The following is an 18,596-nucleotide window of genomic DNA, read 5'->3' as shown; positions in this document are numbered from 1 at the left end:
CAAATAATTCATTTCAAGATCAGGTTACTGAGCAGACATTTTTGTCATTGCTAGATGTAATCTCATTTCATACCAACATACCGGGAAAGAAGGGTAGATGTTCATTAATATCTCTCGATCCACTCCAGGATAGGAAGGAGTCAGCTTTGGCTCAGGAAATAGAAAATACCGAGTGTTTGTTTCATAAAATGCCAGCTCTTTTCCATCTGAATAGTAAATAGAGAATTGTGGCCAACAGAATAATTTTGACCAATGAAACATACAATCTCATCACACTGTACCGTATTTCAGAAAGCAAGTAATTATACTGTCCCCCATGACACATTCTGTCCCACGGCGAACAACAAATAGGCTAACAATTACTACATAATGGTAAGCATTGGATCCTGGGTTCTTCAGCCAAATGGAACAAGCAACGTGTTCACATGTACAGCTATTTCTTCTTTACACAAGCAGATAAACCAATCCAACAGAGAAATCACTGCATAATGAATAAATCCTGTATTATTCCCAGGTGGGCTAAAACTATAAAACAGTTTCAAACAGGGTTTGTTATTCACTTATCAATTGTGGCTTGTTTAGGTTTAATAACCCCAAATTCCCTGTTCAAACATCATGATAAAATTTGAAAAAGGGCTTGTACACAAGAGACAACTAATAACCTCAATAGTTTCATTTCATTTATGTACTGCAGGCAAAAGCTTTGCATTAAATCCATATGCCTCAATGCAAGAAGGAGAAGAAATTGTTGCTGAAATCCCAGGAATCATGAGAGCACCTTTTACAACATTATACAAAGACCTTTCTAACTGCAGTCAGAGTATATATCATATTATTCATCCAATTATGACTTCAATGATAATAGCCGAAATGTACTGCTGAACCATATTAGGAACACTGCTGGGCTTTGTGTCTGTGTCTGTCTGTCTGTCTGTCTGTCTCTCTCTCTCTCTCTCTCTCTGTGTGTGTGTGTGTGTGTGTGAGAGAGAGAGAGAGAGAGAGAGAGAGAGAGAGAGAGAGAGAAAGAAAGAAAGAGAAAGAATGAAAATGTCATTCAATAAAATCCTTCTTCCACTGATGAACTTTTCCTTTTTTGCAAGAAATTACTTCATGTTCTCAGGTTGACATGAACAATAGTTTCCATACTTCTCTCCTGAGTTATAATACAGTTTAGGACCATAAAGCTGTCTAAAGCATTTCCAGGATTTGCTCTATGCAGGTAATCCTCATTTAGTGACTGCAGCTGCGATTGGCAACCTGATTGTTAAGCAAAGCAACTGGTAAGTGAAAAATCACCTGACTCTGATATTTGCTTACGATTCTGTACTAACTTGACTATAACGGAAAACACATGACTGAGAGAAAAATGCAAGGATTGGTTACCAAGTTACTTTTTCCATCACTGTCATATCTGCAAACAGTTGCTAACTGAGGCGGTAGCTAAACGAAGATTATCTATACTTCCTGTAAAGGCAGAGGGATCATCATAGAATCATAGAGTTGGAAGGGACCTTGGAGGACCTGTGAGGTGGAAGTAAAAAATCTCAAGGTGGTGGTTATACCCACATGATCAATGATGGAAAAGGGGGGCGGGACTTCAAACTGTATATTCATATTTACCCTTCTGACTTTTTTAGCCCCGCCCCTCACAGATGAACCTTTGCAAAGACCAAGCACCTTCCTCCTCCATTTTTCAACAATCTCTAAATAAGAATCCTAAGCTGAAAGGAAGCCCAGCACAACTGGTCAAAAAAGGAGCTGGATTTTGTTCTGCCATTTACACGAAATGAAGCATTTAGGAGCAGGGCAAATTCAGTTAGCTATCAATGAAATAGCATTCTTCACTAGAGATTAAAGATTCTTTCCCCTCAGAAGTACAAGCGCATGCTTCAGCTAGTTGCTAATTGCATTGATAGAATTTAAACCTAGCCATAGGAAAAATGGATAAATATAGCACATGCTACTGTTTCTTATTGTAAAATATGTCATTTTTCTCTGTGACATGGGATTTAATTTCCCATTCTCCCTGTCCTCTGGCATGCGTCATTATTATATATAATTGGATTTGACCCTTCATTATCTTGAAGCATGTGGTATCACCAGAAAGTATTGTCTGTTCACTTTCATGCATTTTGTCAGCAAGGGTTTATTTTTAGCTTTCAATAGCAAAGCAAAGACATTTAATTTGGGAATGGCAAGATTCACAGCAATGTCCAGTTACTGGAGAGGGCGGTTTTGCAATGAAAACATATATAAGTCTCCTTCAAAATAAGTCCCAGTGAGTTCACCTAACAGTATACAAGATTACATATCCAAATGGTTGAAATATACCAATGTAAAAACATATTCAAACCCCAAATGTTTCAAGGATACACAGGGTTTATTGTGATTATTCCTACACCTCATAATAACACAAAATTACATGTTCTCTTGAGAAATAGCCACATGTGATACAATCACGGCATGAGAGAAAGCAGGAAAACAGTCATTTTACACTGGATACGTAGGTGCATCTGTCTGTGAACTCCAAACACTCATGATTTGTTTATCTTATCACAAGACTCTCTTTGTGGTTTGTGTTGTTGTAATTGGTCTAAATAAAAAGATGAAGAGGTCTTAAATGTGGGTCATTCAGCAGTCATTGCAATGGAAGTACCATCAGAACAGTGAGGATCCCTTTCTTATGGGTTGGTTGTTCTAGAATTAGTGGAGATATATAGCTGAAGACTCTCTCTCAAAATCCAAGAACATGCCTTGGAATTAATTGATTTGTTAAGCCACTGATTTGGCTACTATGGTATAATAATTAATGTTTATAACCTGGGGAAGGAAGAACCCTGAAGTTATGCTTCCTTCTGTAATGAAAACTTGGCGTAATGTTGCAAAACTAGAGTGTGATACTATATTAAGCTCTTGGCTGATTAGCCCTTAGTACCACATTCTATTTATGGATGATGACTATAAAAATTCAATGTCAAACTGCCCTGTAAATTTGTAGACAACTTTCAAAATCACATCTCAGCAAAGAACATATAATATTAAGATCCTGTACACCGTTGTTACACTTTTTTAATTCTCTATTTCTTGGTCACTAATTTTAGGAAGCTTGTGAGAGGCTAAAGTTATCAATATCATGAACGTTAAGATACAATTATTGCATTGCCTTCCAGTAAGTTATCAATACCAGATACATTTATAATAGATGTATGTTTGTACGATCTTTATGAAAACCACCATTGCAGTATATAGCAACTACATGTGCCTATTTTCAGTGCTAACTACAGAGCTTTCTGGATCAGAGCATCCATACATGGTGATTCATGCTGTAATAATCTTGCCTCTTGACCTCTGTAATATACTCTATAAGAACTGCCTTTGTTAGATGCTCTAGTGCAGAATGAGCTGACTTGTTACTCAGCAGTATGCGTGATAAAACTATTCTAGACCTACTGAGGAAATCATACAATCTAAAAGTAAAGATGGTACAAGCAGACCGTGAGGAATCTAAATGTTGTGATGATGTCCAAAGCTTAAATACTGAAACAGAAACAATAGAAGACATATTTTTTTAAAAAATTCTTGTCTTAGAGTGGCACAATAAATAGAATTCTAATAAAATCCAGCTAAGCCTGAAACAAGTACTTTATATTAGACACTTGCCGAAAATGGAGTCCATAAGCTGGACCTGGGAAAGGTCAAGCAATGCAAGGGATTTTGAGACCAAATGACATGAAAGGAATCCAGAAATTCTTCAGTATAAATAAGTAGCCTGGCAAAGTTTTGCACAGAGATCATTGTGGAACACTCTCATAATTGAAAATAAGAATGTTGAGTGAGAATGATACGAAAGTGATTTGCAGGCATTAATTTTAAAATTAAAGACTATCCCAAATCTCTGTTTTTCTGTACTAAAGTTCAGCAGAACAGCTTACGCTGCAAAACAACACAACAGAGATATGGCTAGGAACTCTACACTGTATATTCTAATCAAGCATTCTTTTAAAGTAATCAAAGTTACACATAGTTTGGGAAAGAACCATTACCTGAACATAGAAAAGTTCCATGTGTTTTCATTTGGTCAAACAGTGCAGCCCCAATAAGAACACAAACCTTGGAAATGTATTGCACAGATACTATTGCAAGGTGCCCTGAAGAGTTTCAAGAAATCTTAATAAAATTTCAATGATTTGATATATGAAAATTCCATAAAAACTTCATCTTGCACTGGGAGAAACTTTATACAGAGCATTCCTCTATAAGCCACCAAAGAGGATTTTATACAGAAGGACACAGAACCGATAAAGTGTGGCAGTATTTAAGTTTTCTAACACTGTTAACAGGCAATGGGAATACAGAAAACCATAGAAGAAGATGAAGATATACAGATGGTCAGACACAGGAGAAGTGACCAGACTATATATGAGCTACCAGTGGAGGTTTAGTGCCCAAGATGGGATCTTAATTAGAGGCAATGAGGCTACTCTTTTTCAGGCCTTGCAGTTCCACATAAGTAAAAATACTGATAGCAGACAAGAATATCAATCTTAGCCTGGCATAAATGCCCAGATGAAAATGTAGAAAACTGAGATAATCTATTACATTTTTATTCTAATTTTGTGGAGAAAGACTTACTGTCAAATACCAGGTTAAAGTTAAGAGTTGCTTCATTCACTGTGTAATAGCTGATGTAACAGTTCTGAATAATAAGTCACAATTTATATATAGGGAATTTAATGCTTTCCAGACATAGTGGGAATCATAGTTTCAAACTACTTTGCCTGCTTGTTCCCATAACAGTGAAAAAGCACATCCAGCTGTCATGATAACAATAATCAAAGAAAACCAAGAAAGCTGGACCTAATTTATACCAAGTCTTCTTTGATATCTTTAAATGCTTTTGAATCTGACTCAAAAACTGATGAGTTGGTGAACTATGATCTTCTGAATATCAGAGGGCCATAATAAAGAACTTGGATTTTAGTTGAGCAGAAAGTAAGATGTAATGAATACTGTAAAATATTGATTAAGTGTCTTTCTGCCTTAAGAACAATGGGCCAATATAGGGGTGTGTGTGTGTATCTATATATGTATCTATATATCTATATATCCATACACACAGAGACACACAAAAAGAGAGAGAGAGAGAGAGAGAGAGAGAGAGAGAGAGAGAGAGAGGCAGACAGACAGACAGACAGACAGACATGATTGACACCCCAAAAGGATATTTTCCTTGCTTAACCCACAACACGTAGTGGGCCCAGTTACCAAAACTGGAGGTTTCAGGACCACCCAAATACTTTTGACTATCATCAGTTTCAACATTGCCAGGAAAGACCAACCTTTGCTGTTATACCATGCAGTAGAACTTTGGCTGGATTACTTCTGCAGAGATTCGTTTCATGAGGGCATATAAACACATTTTAAAAATATAATTATTTTTGAATGTTACCATTAGAAATAATATTTTTGTTAAAGTGGTTGAAGGAAGGATGTATCAATACAGGGAGACCCAAACTGAAAAGAAGTAGGGAAGCAGAAAATAGGACAAAAGGGATTTAGTCCTTGCTCAGAAGACCTATTCTGCCACCCTGTGTTCACTTCTAAGAAAGTTTTAACACATAACAAGCATAGTTGCTTCCCCTGAACTTTAAATTATGCACTCCTATCAGGACATTTATTTTGCCCAGAATGATTTCCAATTTTGAGAGCAAATGAAAATTTCAGAACATGTAAGGGCTGGTGGGTAATGCCTATTCTCTAAATGGTTTTTGTAGGAGAATAAACATGGCCAGTCACAAAACATAGTGTCTCAATATAAAAAAAAAAGTGGACTTCTGAGTTCTCAAATTCAAAGCAATTCTTAGTATCTTTATGAAAGGAAAGATCACTCCTAAATCAATTTTCCAAACAGACCCCACGAAATAAAGACACGGCTATACATCCTATACAGCAAACTCACAGAAGTGTACTCAAAATACCTATTCCCTTACAGAAATAACTCATCATACTTCTGCCATGCATTCTTCTCCAATTTTCTCAGGAGTCTAACCCTCTTTTCACACCACGTCAATATTTCCTTTAAAACAGGTCTGTCCAATCTTGTCAAATTTAAGACCTGTGGACTTCAATTCCGAGGATTCGCCAATTGGCCATGCTAGCTGGAGAATTCTAAGAGTTGCCATTCACAAGTCTTAAAGTTGCCCAGGTTGGAACAACCTTGTTTTAAAAAGTTTGCATCCCCCATGATTATATCCCTTGCTCTAGAAGTATCACAATTGCTCCAGCAACCATCATTCATGCTGGCCTCAGGTTTCCAGGCAAAGTTGGCTGCTCTTTTTCTGTCTTTTAGTTTTAACAAATGGATTTCAATGCCAATCACTGGTCTGCAGGCGCTATCAATTTCCTACAATGCTAGGGGTAGCTTAAGGAAATAAGAACTGTGGCCAAAGAATTGGCATTTGTCTTGTTTATGCATCAACAATTACATAAAAAAGAAGAAAGAATGAACTTTACAGATTTCTGAGGAAATAATATTTTTCATATACAGGTAGTCCTCAACTTACCTTTACTTTTGTTCATTTAGTGACTGTTCCAATATAACAGCACTGAAAAAAGTGACTTATGACCATTTTTCAGACTTTTGACCATGGCAGCATCCGCATGGTCATGTGACGAAAATTCATATGCTTGGTAACTGACTCCTATTTAATATGGTTGCAGTGTTGTAGGGTCATGTGATCTCCTTTTGTGACTTTCTGACAAACAAAGGCAATGGCAAAGCCAAATTCACTTAACAACTGTGTTACTAACTTAACAACTGCAGTGATTCATTTAACAAATGTGACTTGAAAGGTCGTAAAATGGGTCAAAAGTCACTGAACTGTTTTGCTTAGCAACATAAATTTTGTACTGAATTGTGATCGTAAGTGAAGGACCACCTGTATAAATTTCATACTCGGAAACTTCAGCTATATAACTTCTGTTCAAGATCATCTCATTTATAACTAAAACTAATGATAAATATGGCAACATCAGAGATCAAAAAGCTCTCTTCATAAATAGTAATTCATTTCACTTCACTTCACTTACTTCACTTAATTAGTAATTCTTCCATTACAGAACAGATGAGGTTGAAAAAATATTTCTCAAATTTACCTGAAGGTATCAGTTCAGATAATCGAAACTTTGTCACATTTTCTGAAAATGACAGATAAAACACGTTATTCACGAGAGCTGAGCAAATATCACATTTATATGCAAAAGTGCTGAAGCCTCGAAACCCTATGAGGCACATGTTCTTAGATCCTCCATATGGTATTACTCATCTTTTATTCTTCAAGGGACTCCCCTTCATTTTAGTTCACTTTAATGAATGATAGATATTGAAAAAACATTCAAGATTTATTTATTTATTTGTATCCTGCCTTTATTATTTTTACAAATACCTCAAGGTGGCCAACGTAACCAACACACCTTCCTCCTCCTATTTTCCTCACAACAACCCTGTGTGGTGAGTTGGGCTGAAAGAAAATGACCAAGATCACCTGGTCAGCTTTCATGTCTATGATATCCAAATGCTACTTCTTTCATCTAGTAATATTCTACTCTATTGCAGGAGGGAAATAAAAGGCTTTTCTTGAAATATTCCCAAACCACACATGATCTTCAAACGTATTCCTGAACATTACAAAGAAGGAAATGCAAAAAACAGCACACAGCAATTCTTTTTTTCTTCACATTCTATTTAAAAAAAAAAAAAACCTATACTTTTGATTGTGATTTCACAATTCAAATGGGGTCCTGAAACCTTGGTTTGGTCCTTTGTTTGATCTCAGTATTAATACAGTAGTTTAATCAAATCCATCCCCCAAGCTGAAATAGCATCGGGAACTGCTCAATTTAAAAGTTAAAAAAAAAAGTCTGCTTTTGATCCTCTGCACTGCCACACAAGAACAGAAAGGAAAAGATTTTGTATATATATATATATATATATACTGTCTACAGCACCTTCAATCTGGTCCAGTTTGGTGAAGTGGCTTATGTATTATCTCAACCCGTGAGTTGAGAGCAGAATTAGAACTGTCTCCCAAAGGGTTAGGGGAGGTGAAAAATGATGACACAAGCATTGCAGCTTCACAATGTACCTTATGCCCTTTTTGTACATGGGTTGTGGCACTGCAACAGCTATCAGGCCAATTATGGCATAATTACTGAAAAACATGACTGCCAGGCCCCTGCAGGATGGAATTTCAAAGCTATAATTTTATGTTTTTATAATGCTAAGTAACCGTGAGAGCAAATATGATTTACTCATTTATCCAGGCTTGTACACTTACAATAAGTGCCTAAGTACATTTAAGAACCAATGAATTAGAATGTTGGGATATCGTTATCTCAGTTTTTACTAAATGTTTAGTAATTAGTCTGATGGTTTAATTCAATAATTAATTTTGTGTCTCCTACCTCCTCTTTCGATATCTCATTATTTTATTTTTATGCCTTCATGTATTTAACTTCTTTAAAAGAAACTTACATAATACTGGTCACCGGCCATTCTGAAAGCAAATTTTACTTGTAAGAGCAAGTAATATATTTTGGGAGACTTACTTTCTAGCAGCTCTACAACAGTAATAGGATCTGTAGCATTTTCAAATACCTACAAGAATAGAAACCAAAAAAAAGGGACGATATTAAAACTGTTAGAAATAGCAATTTGTTCAAGAAAGTTCTATTTGATTAATATTCATCCTTTCAGATTTTTAATTTATTCAATTGAGTGAAGTTAAATAAACATAAATATTATCAAAATGTCAATTCAGACATTTTCGGCATAGTGAAGGAAATTTAAAAGATCCTTCACTACTATCCATCAGATAAAATAACCTTGCTAAATAAAACAGTCTGAATTACTAAGTTGGATTCTGGCATGCAGACACTGTGGTAGATGTTTGCTGTCATTAATCATTAAAATAAACCAAAGTTAATTCACATTGATAAAACATACCAGCAACCCTTAAAAGAAACACCCCATAATACCCATATTATATGACAGTGGTGGCGAACCTATGGCACACGTGCCAGAGGCGGTACTCGGAGCCCTCTCTGTGGGCACACATGCTGTTGCCCCAGCCTTGCCTCCTCCTGTGACCCCCTCACCGGCAGCCCCCCAGGAGGAGAGTCACCGAGCGTGGCCCGCGCGGAGCAGCGCAAGCAAGGACATGGCAGCCCGGCAATGTAGACAAGACTCTGCCCTCACACCCCATCACGCACAGTTGATGCTGTGGAGCGCGGGCAGAGGGCATGGCTGCAATGGTGCTGCTGGGCTGCCTGGGTGATCTGCGGTGGGCCCTGGAGGTGGTGAGTGGCCCTGCGGGCAGGCAGGATAGGGGTGGGGCAGGGGATGGAGCAGGGGCGGGGCCAGTTTTTGGGCACTCGGTCTCTAAAAGGTACGCCATCACTGTTGTATGACAATCTTTACATGATGAGTGGAAAGCAATTGGCCAAAGTTAAGCCATGCTAAAAAAGAGAGGGAGAGTGTTTACTCCCCTTAAAAAAGGACTGGTTTAGAGGGCACAGTTTTGCCTTCTTCTCCGATCCTGCCTCTCTCAAAAATTGATGGAGATGGAAAGGGTGCTGTGGGGAGCAGCTGTTGCATCACTGCGGGAACCACTGATGCAAAAAGCTGCATCAGAGAGACCCCAAAGCAGCCTCTGAGGCCTAGAAGCACTATGGAAAATTAGGATGGCAGCTGCTATGCAGTAAATGTCCCGCCTGATATTTATATTCATTGAGCAGAATCTTGAAGCTCACTTGAAAGATTGCAAAAAAACATTTGGAATCCTGGATTCCAACAAAGAGCTCAAAAACATCTACACGGGGGGTAGGGGTCAAGAAATGCAAGATAGCAGCCATAACCCAGGATCAAAGTCTCAGCTCTCTGGGGCATTGATCCTACCAGGGTTATTCCCTTTCTCGGCAACTAACTTTTACAAAGTGCGGAAAAAGAGTAAGATACAAAAGGTATCAAAGACAGAGGATAAAAGACAAGCCAATGAAATCCTATCTAATATAGAATAGAATAGAATAGAATAGAATAGAATAGAATAGAATAGAATAGAATAGAATAGAATAGAATAGTGTTGGAATATTCATGAACAGGAAGAGTCATGTGGTAACTCAGTCAGCCAATGGGAAGAAAGTGCTACTGAGTCTGTGCAAAAAAAGAGTATTGAGTTAGGAGCTGGATTTCCAGTCTCAAGTTTTTGTCTCTGGTCTGTCTCTGTAAGAACTCTTCAATTAAGCTATGTTGCTGTAAAGAAGAATGGTATTGTAAATATTTTTATATAAATATAAAGTTATTTGAATCACCTAAATGCAGTCAACTGTGAGAGCTTCTGATTTATTTTTCACCAATAGAGAAAATTAAAAATCTCTAACAAATAGAATAACACAGTTGAAAGGGACCTTGGAGGTCTTCTAGTCTAACCCTTTGCTCAGGCAGGAAACTCGTGTTTATGCCTATACATTTCACTGTGCCTTTCTGTTCTTTTTAATCTTTGCAAACCAACCTTGTGTCGTGAGAAGAAGAACAACTATCTATGTAGTAGATGCGTACAAAATGGCTTTCAAAATATTTACACCTCCCACATGATTATAACAGGTGAATGTAAATTTCAGACAGTTTTCCATCAAGCATTAAGAGAAACAGCCTAATGCTAGTGTTATTTAATATTTCATCATTCTGCCTTAGAATGAAGTAGATACTCTTGTCATTATCCTTCTCATTACAGATGTTGTCTTGACAAGAGATTGGGTGGGACAGATGATCTCCTAGGGCAGAGGTCCCCAACCCCCAGTCAGTGGACTGGTACGGGCCGCAGCATGCCAGCAACCGGTCTCCACAAACAAGCAAAGCCCCATCTGTGGGACGCAGGCACTCTCAGGTCTGTGGAAAAACCTTTCTCCACGGAACCGGTCCCTGGTGCCCAAAAGGTTGGGGACCTCTGTCCTAGGGCTTCTGAATGAGGCTATCTTGCTTGTGACTTTCCATACCTTTGGGTCTGATCAATGCTTACACTTAAATAAGAAACAAGGCCATGACATTGGGCGTTTCTGTTTTTGTTTTTAACATACCTTCTCAAACCACATTTTCTCATGAAACAAGAGAGGGAACATTGGAGGAAGGCAATCGGTCTCCTTGCACTGACCCAGAATACAGACAGTGAGATAAACATCGTTCTTCTCTGTCAAATATACACCAGGGCAAGATATCTTGGATGAAAAAAAGAAGAGATTACAATCATCATGAGGTGGTCAGAGTACTCAGTGTAAAATATCAGGTAGTCCTTGACTTACAACAGTTCATTTAGTGACCGTTCAAAGTTACAACAGTACTGAAAAAAGTGACTAATGACTGTTTTTCACACTTACAACTATTGCAGCATTCCCATGATCAAGTGATCAAAATTCAGATGCTTGGCAACTGATTCTTATTTACAACGGTTGTTGTGTCCCAGGGTCATGTGATCCCCTTTTGTGACTTTCTGACAAGCAAAGTCAACGGGGAAGCCAGATTCACTTAACAATTGGATTACTAACTTATCAACTGCAGTGATTCACTTAACAACCGAGGCAAGAAAGGTCATAAAATAGGGCAAAATTCACTTAACAAATGTCTCACTTAACAACTGAAATTTTGGGCTCAGTTGCAGTTGCAAGTTGAGGATTACCTATGAATGGGATACATTATCTATTTAATACATATAGCAGGGGTCTTCAAACTCGGCCCTTTTATGACTCATAGACTTCAACTCCCAGAATTCCTCAGCCAGGCATGCTGGCTGAGGAATTCTGGGAATTGAGGTCCATGAGTCATAAAAGGGCCCCTGACATATAGCATTATCTAATTGCTACATATTCTACCATTTGCAAAATTATGAATAATTGCAGACACAGTAACACAGACATGGGATTGATTCAATGTTTTCTTGGAAATATTTGCCATGGTAGAGAAAGAAGATCTGTCAGATAAAGTAGGTGGAAAGCCATTTCATACTATGCATGCCTTGCCGTCACCTGGCATAGGAAGTGTTACACATGGCTGCATGATACCGTATGGATGTAATGTTAGATTGGCTGAGGATGATAGATGTTCTACCTGCTGGAGTCATAGTATTCCATCTGCAAGTGCTTGTTGTGCTACTCTTTAGAGTGCTTTTAACGGTTAGACATAAGGGGGGGGAGTAAACATAGAGTTAGGATTTTAAATGTTTAATCCTAAAAATAAATTTGAGGATTAGCATTAGGGTGAGATTTTGGACACAGCAGTGCTTATTTATTTATTTATTTATGAGACTTATATACCGCTTTAAGTGCAAGCACTCTCTAAGCAGTGTACACCAGTAAGCAATGTGTGTATATATATATATATATATATATATATATATATATATATATATATATATATTAAACAATAAAATATACGAACACCAGGAAGTTATAAAACTATAAAAAGTTTTAATAAAACCAGAATAAAACCAAGCTTTCGCTGGCATCTGCCAGCATCATCAGGGTAGTCTCCAGTTGATGGGAGAAGCTATTTATAAGTGTGGCGTTCTTTGCGCCCGGCTTCTTGACCTCGTCATGGGTCCCAGCCAATCCACCTGCGTTTTAATCGTAGTTTCTGTGTTGCAAGCTGTAATTTCCTCACTTTCCTTACTTATGCTGGTACCGCAGCTCTTCCTCCCTTCTTTGCATAACTGTAAGTCAGGGGGACTCCTTAATTCCACGTAATTAGATGTGTACTGTCTGTGTTTATGTTGTTTATTCACCTCATCCTCCTTCTTGGTACTCCCTATTTCTCTTCTCCTCCCCCTGTTTCTCTGTTTACGACCCTATATATAAAATGAGGACCCAACAATCTGGGTCCTCATTTTACCTACCCCGGAAGGATGGAAGGCTGAGTCAACCTTGAGCCGGTGAGATTTGAACCGCTGATCTGCTGAACACAGTCAGCTAAAGTGGCCTGCAGTACTGCACTCTAACTGCTGCGCCACCTCGGCTCAAAAATGGATGTTAAAGTTAGGGCAGAGTTCTGGGGCAATGCTTCAGGGAAAAACTAAAGCTGAGGTTAAGGTTAGGGCTAGGTTTCCTTGAAATCTATAATAAAAATGAGTGTGAGAATAGAACATGAATATTTATGCAAAGTGCTATCCTTTGGTTGATATTAGGAGGAAGGTAAGAGTGCTGAAGCAATACTTTAAGTACATATTATTGATATACCTAAGGATAAGGATACGGCTAGGTTTCGGGTTCCTTGAACTAGGACAGCGGTAGGCAACCTCGGCTCTTTTATGACTCATGGACTTCAACTCCCAGAATTCCTGAGTCAGTTATGCTGACTTAGGAATTCTGGGAGTTGAAGTCCATGAGTCATAAAAGAGCCGAGGTTGCCTACCTCTGAACTAGGAGAAGGTAGTGTTGGTTAGGTCGGAGTTGAACTTCCATTCACCCAAATGTGAACCATAGTAATCATTTTTAGCTGCAAACTATACAGAAGATTCCCTTTAAGAATAAAAAAATACTCCCCAATTTTATTTATTTATTTATTAAACAAACTTATATGGCTGTGTGACTCTGGGCAGCTTTACAACACTAAAAAAAAAAACAGTTAAAACATTTAAAAGCCTATCATATCTTAATGGATTTTAAGTTTAATAAAATTGAATACATATAAAAGTGTTTGCCTATGCATTGACCTATTATTCACCTTAACAAAAATCTTAAGACACAATCCATAAAATTGCACTGCCTCCCGGTTTGGGTTAAGATTCCTTAAAACTGAATTAAACTTTAGTATGAGGGCTGTGATTAGAATGCATCCTTATGATGATTATTGATTAATATTGATTATTGATTAATATTAGTATTAACAGTAATAAATGAAATATTAATATTTATTAATAGTAATAAATTAAATTCAATGTAGGTAATAGTAAGGTCCTACCCTTAGGCAAGAAAAACTAACTGTATGTATAGACCAGGTCAAACTTGACTCAATGCCAGTAACTGTAAGAGGGATCTTGGAGTCCAATCACTTAAGTATGATTGTGCGGCAGCAGCCAAAAAAGCAAATGCAATCCTAGGCTGCATTAATAGAGAGATAGAATCAAGCTCACGTGAGATATTAGTACTGTTTTACAAAGCCTTAGTACGGCCACGCTTGGAATACTGCATCCAGTTTTGATTACCATAATATAAAAAAGATGTTGAGACTCTAGAAAGAGTGCAGAGAAAAGCAACAAAGATGATTAAGGGGCTGGAGACTAAAACGTTTGAAGAATGATTACAGGAATTGGGTATGTCTAGTCTAGAGAATAGAAGGACTAGAGGAGATATGATAGCAGTGATCCAGTATTTCAGTGGTTGCCACAAAGATGGGGGAGGGACAAACTATTTACCAAAGATAAGAAATAATGGATGGAAACTAATCAAGGAGAGAAGCAATCTAGAACTAAGGAGAAATTTCCTAACGGTGAGAACAATCAACCAGTGGAAGGGCTTGCCTTCAAAAGTTGTAGGTGCCCCATCACCAGAGGTTTTCAAGAAAAGACTGGACAGCCATTTGTCTAAAATGGTATAGACCAGCAGTTCTCAACCTGTGGATCACGACCCTTTTGGGGGTCGCATGAGCCTTTCACAGGGGTCACCTAAGACCATCGGAAAACACATATTTCCGATGGTCTTAGGCAGGGCTTGTCAACCGCCTTCTCTCTCCCCTCCCTCCACTCCACCTCACTTGTTTGTGGAAAATATGCTGCTTGGTGGTAGTCTGCACAAACTCTACCAAATGCGCCCTGCAGGGGGCGCATGAAGAGCACAGGTGCAGAGCAAGGCCCCGTCGTCCCCAGAGACTCATTGTGCAGCAACCGGATTGACTTCTTCTCGTGCATGCAGGTCAGCAAAGGGGAGGCTGCCACAGCACCCAACTCCTGCACCCGTCAGCTGGTGACCCCCGAACTTGCGCTTGTCAGCCGGGAGGTCTGGCGACGGCCACCGGTCTCCTTTGCCACCCTGCACGTCCTCGACTCTGCCCGTTCATGTCGAGCCCGCCGGGGCTTGACAGGGAGAGAGGGAGGGAAGGAGGGACTCCTCCTCCTCTCCTAAGCTTCAAAGCACAATCGGCTTCCCAAGAGTGCCACAATCCTCACAAAAGCGGGGGGGGAGAAGCAAAGGGGGCGAGAAAGCTCATGGCAGGCTCGAAGGAGCACCTGTCAGCATTGGTGACGAGAAATTCCCCACAAACCCAGGGAAGGGGTGGAGAAAAGGAGCCCCCTTTGGGAGGAAACCGCCACCTTCTTCTCCTTGGTTTTGCGCTCTTGTTTCTCGCCAGCCAGGCTGCCAAGCCTCTGCTGGCTGGAACTTCCTTTCCTTCCCTCCCTCTTGGTCTCTTTCTCTTTCCCTCCCTCTCCCCTTGTCCGTCCCTTCCTTCCTTCCTTCCTTCTTTCCTTCGCCTCCCTCTTTGTCCCTCCTTCCCTCCTTCTTTCCCCTTGTCCCTTCCGTCCTTCCTTCCTTCTTGTCCAGGATCGGGGCAAATCTCTACAGCTGATCCACGCTTTGCGGGAGCAGCCAAGAAGCAGGTCAGCTGTAGCAGCTCCCCTTGGCTCCTGCCCAGCAAACTTGCTCAAGCTTTGCTAGAAAACATGCTGCTTGCTAATTTAGCAGAAGCGCAAATCAGATGTAGCCAGGCGCTGATCCTGGGGCTTCTGCTAACTTAGCAAGCGGCCTGTTTTCTGGTGAAGCTGAGCAAGTGAGCTGGGCGGACTTCTCCTCTGCCTCTGGCAGCCTGTCCCCCTCCCCTTGTCCCTTCCTGGGCATGGAGGGGGGGGAAGAAGGAAGGGACGAAGAGGGAGGGAAATAAGGGACAATGAGAGAGGGAAGGAAGGGAGGAACAATGGAAGGGAGGGAAGGAAGGGACAAAGAGGGAAGGAAGGAAGGAACTAAGAGAGAGGGGAAGGAAAAGAAGGAAAGGACAATGGGAAAGAGGAAGGGAAGGAGGAAGAGACTAAGGGAGGTGAAGGAAAGGAAGGAAAGAAGGAAGGAAGGGACAATGGGAGAGAGGGAGGGAAGGAGGGAAGGAGGAAGAGACTAAGAGAGGTGAAGGAAAGGAAGGAAAGAAGGAAGAAAGGGACAATGGGAAAGAGGGAGGGAAGGAGGAAGAGACTAAGAAGGAGGTGAAGGAAAGGAAGGAAAGAAGGAAGGAAGGGATAATGGGAGAGAGGGAGGGAAGGAGGAAGAGACTAAGAAGGAGGTGAAGGAAAGGAAAGAAAGAAGGAAGGGACAATGGAAAGAGGGAGGGAAGGCGGAAGAGACTAAGGGAGGTGAAGGAAAGGAAGAAAAGAAGGAAGGAAGGGACAATGGGAGAGGGAGGGAAGGAGGAAGAGACTAAGAAGGAGGTGAAGGAAAGGAAGGAAAGAAGGAAGAGACAATGGAAAAGAGGGAGGGAAGGCAGAAGAGACTAAGGGAGGTGAAGGAAAGGAAGAAAAGAAGGAAGGAACAAGGGGAGAGAATGGAGGGAAGGAAGGCAGGCACCCACCCCAGTTCCATCCCAGAAACCCACAGATTCCCCCCCACAAGCACTCTACAACCTGAGTGATCAGCTAGCCATGCCCCCTGGCCATTGATCACGTGACCCTGGGACACCGTGAATGTCATAAGTATGAATCAGTTGTCAAGCATCCAAATGTAAATCACATGACCCTGGGGATGCTGCAACAATCATAAGTGTGAAAAATGATCATAATTCACTTTTTCAGTGCTGTTGTAACTTCAAACAATCATTAAGCGAATTGTTGTAAGTCGAGGACTACCTATACTTTCCCATTTTTTCTTTTTTTTTTTTGGTCAAGTTTTTGATACCCCCCAGCTAGCTGGATGGGGGGGTTGGGGGTCACCACAACATGAGGAACTGTATTAAAGGGTCGCGGCATTAGGAAGGTTGAGAACCACTGGTATAGACTCTGCTGCTCGAACAGGGGGTTGGACTAGATGGCCTCTGGGGTCCCTTCCAACTCTCTGATTCTATGTTCTATTACATTGGGAATTGCCTGCTGGAATAAGGGTTAATGTAAATATTTGAATTGGCTTTAAGATGAAATTACAGAAGAGGTTACCACTCATTGAGGCCTAGCTCAAATTTTGCATTAAGCTTTAGAATGACATCTTAAGCTTCATGCTAATTTTATGTATATCTTCCCCCTAAGAATGATTCTTTCCCTTCACTTTGCAGTGAATATATTTTTATGTATGAGTTAAGGTTAGAGTTGAGATGAATTTAGGATCAAGGATAGCAGACAGTATATGCTAATAATAAGCACAGAGTTTTAATGCATAGAGTTTGTTTAAACTGATATAGTTGGGTGCTGCAACAATCCTTTGGGAAAATAATCTGATGCCAAAAGTTGAAGTTAAAGTTAGAAATAAGTTTCCTTGCAAGACGGTTAGCATCAGGATGCAATTTTATAAATACCATGGTCTTCAGTTAATTTACCAAGTAAGATTTATAAGTGGAGCAATGTTTGACAGAATATTTTTCTTTAATAGATTGAGGTTAGGGTTAGGGTTAAAATTTCAAGACTATTAACCTAGTGTCAAGAGCAGCTCATTTTAGCAGTGCATATTTGAATGAACAATAACGTTGCAAAAATGTACTGGGATAGGGTGTAAAGTGACAGCAGAGCTGAATTACAGAGATCAGGACTTCCAAATTTCTCAAATTAGTGTCTTCGGCATTGAGCCGTGATTTTTCATCGTTGCAACTTCACTTCCGTTTTGCAGAATAGCCTGGCAACTAACAACATGAATCTTCTGTCAACCATTCCCCCCGTCCCCCACCCGCCGCCAACCTCCCACGAACCACTGAAAGTAGAAAAAAAGGCACATTTTCCCAGTCCAGGATGGGGCTGCAAACATTTCCCGCTCCAGCTACCTTTGCAAGGTTCCCCCTTGCTGGCTTCGAGCCCCTCTCACCGCATGGATCTGCAGCTCCACCACTACTTTCAGCGGCATCCCCACCAGCTGTCTCTCCGCCCGAGGTCTCGGCGCGGAAAACGGGGGCTCGGCCACGACACCTGTCCCGCGGAGGGGTGGAAAGGAAAGCGTCGAGTCACCCTGGAGACGCCAACGTTCCAACAGTCCCGACCAGGCGGAGGGGAGGGGCGGGGCCTCGGCGAGGCTTCAGGTGGAGCGGCCGGGTCGCCTTCGCAACTTCGGGCGATCCCTGGTCGCGTTGGGGGATGCAACTTCGGTTGGGCAAGACTGGCGCTTCGCGGCTGATCTCCTGCGCGCCGAGCTTCTCCTCACCCAGCCTTCGGGAAAGGGGGTCGCCAGCCCCGATCGAGCCCTTTGTAGCTGTGGAGCAGGCTTCCAATATTGGCAGTTCAGGGAATTTAAATGCAGCTGTTACATGCGGACCACGTTTGTGAAAGTTACTGGAGTTAAATGGCCTGTCGCTTCACAATTTGGTGCAATCCAGACTCCAGATGTTTTAAAAACGAACCGAGAACTTTCCTTGTCTTTTTTTTTTTTCCTTGCTTGCC

The 18,596-nt window shown here is 40.5% G+C and overlaps 1 protein-coding gene across 2 annotated transcripts in view; it reads right to left on the bottom strand.

Annotated features, from left to right (window-relative positions):
* Positions 1–18,322, bottom strand: part of SPATA6L (spermatogenesis associated 6 like) — a 33,879-nt gene extending 15,557 nt beyond the window's left edge. The window contains exons 1-5 of one of the 2 annotated variants that reach the window (XM_039364436.1): positions 18,028–18,322; positions 11,134–11,271; positions 8,608–8,656; positions 7,156–7,197; positions 82–206 (exon numbers count right to left, since the gene is read on the bottom strand). In XM_039364436.1, coding sequence (XP_039220370.1) covers positions 82–206; positions 7,156–7,197; positions 8,608–8,656; positions 11,134–11,271; positions 18,028–18,066 — 393 coding nt within the window. In that variant the 5' untranslated portion in view covers positions 18,067–18,322. Of the gene's footprint in view, positions 1–81; positions 207–7,155; positions 7,198–8,607; positions 8,657–11,133; positions 11,272–17,986 lie in introns of both variants that reach the window. The other variant, XM_039364437.1, reaches the window with a different exon arrangement.
* Between the last annotated feature and the right edge of the window lie 274 nt (positions 18,323–18,596).

Source organism: Crotalus tigris, unplaced genomic scaffold, assembly GCF_016545835.1.
Source record: "Crotalus tigris isolate CLP2741 ecotype Arizona unplaced genomic scaffold, ASM1654583v1 scf7180000019762.1414395, whole genome shotgun sequence".
Classification (NCBI taxonomy): Eukaryota; Metazoa; Chordata; class Lepidosauria; order Squamata; family Viperidae; genus Crotalus; species Crotalus tigris.
This window is presented reverse-complemented; position numbering and strand designations above follow the sequence as displayed.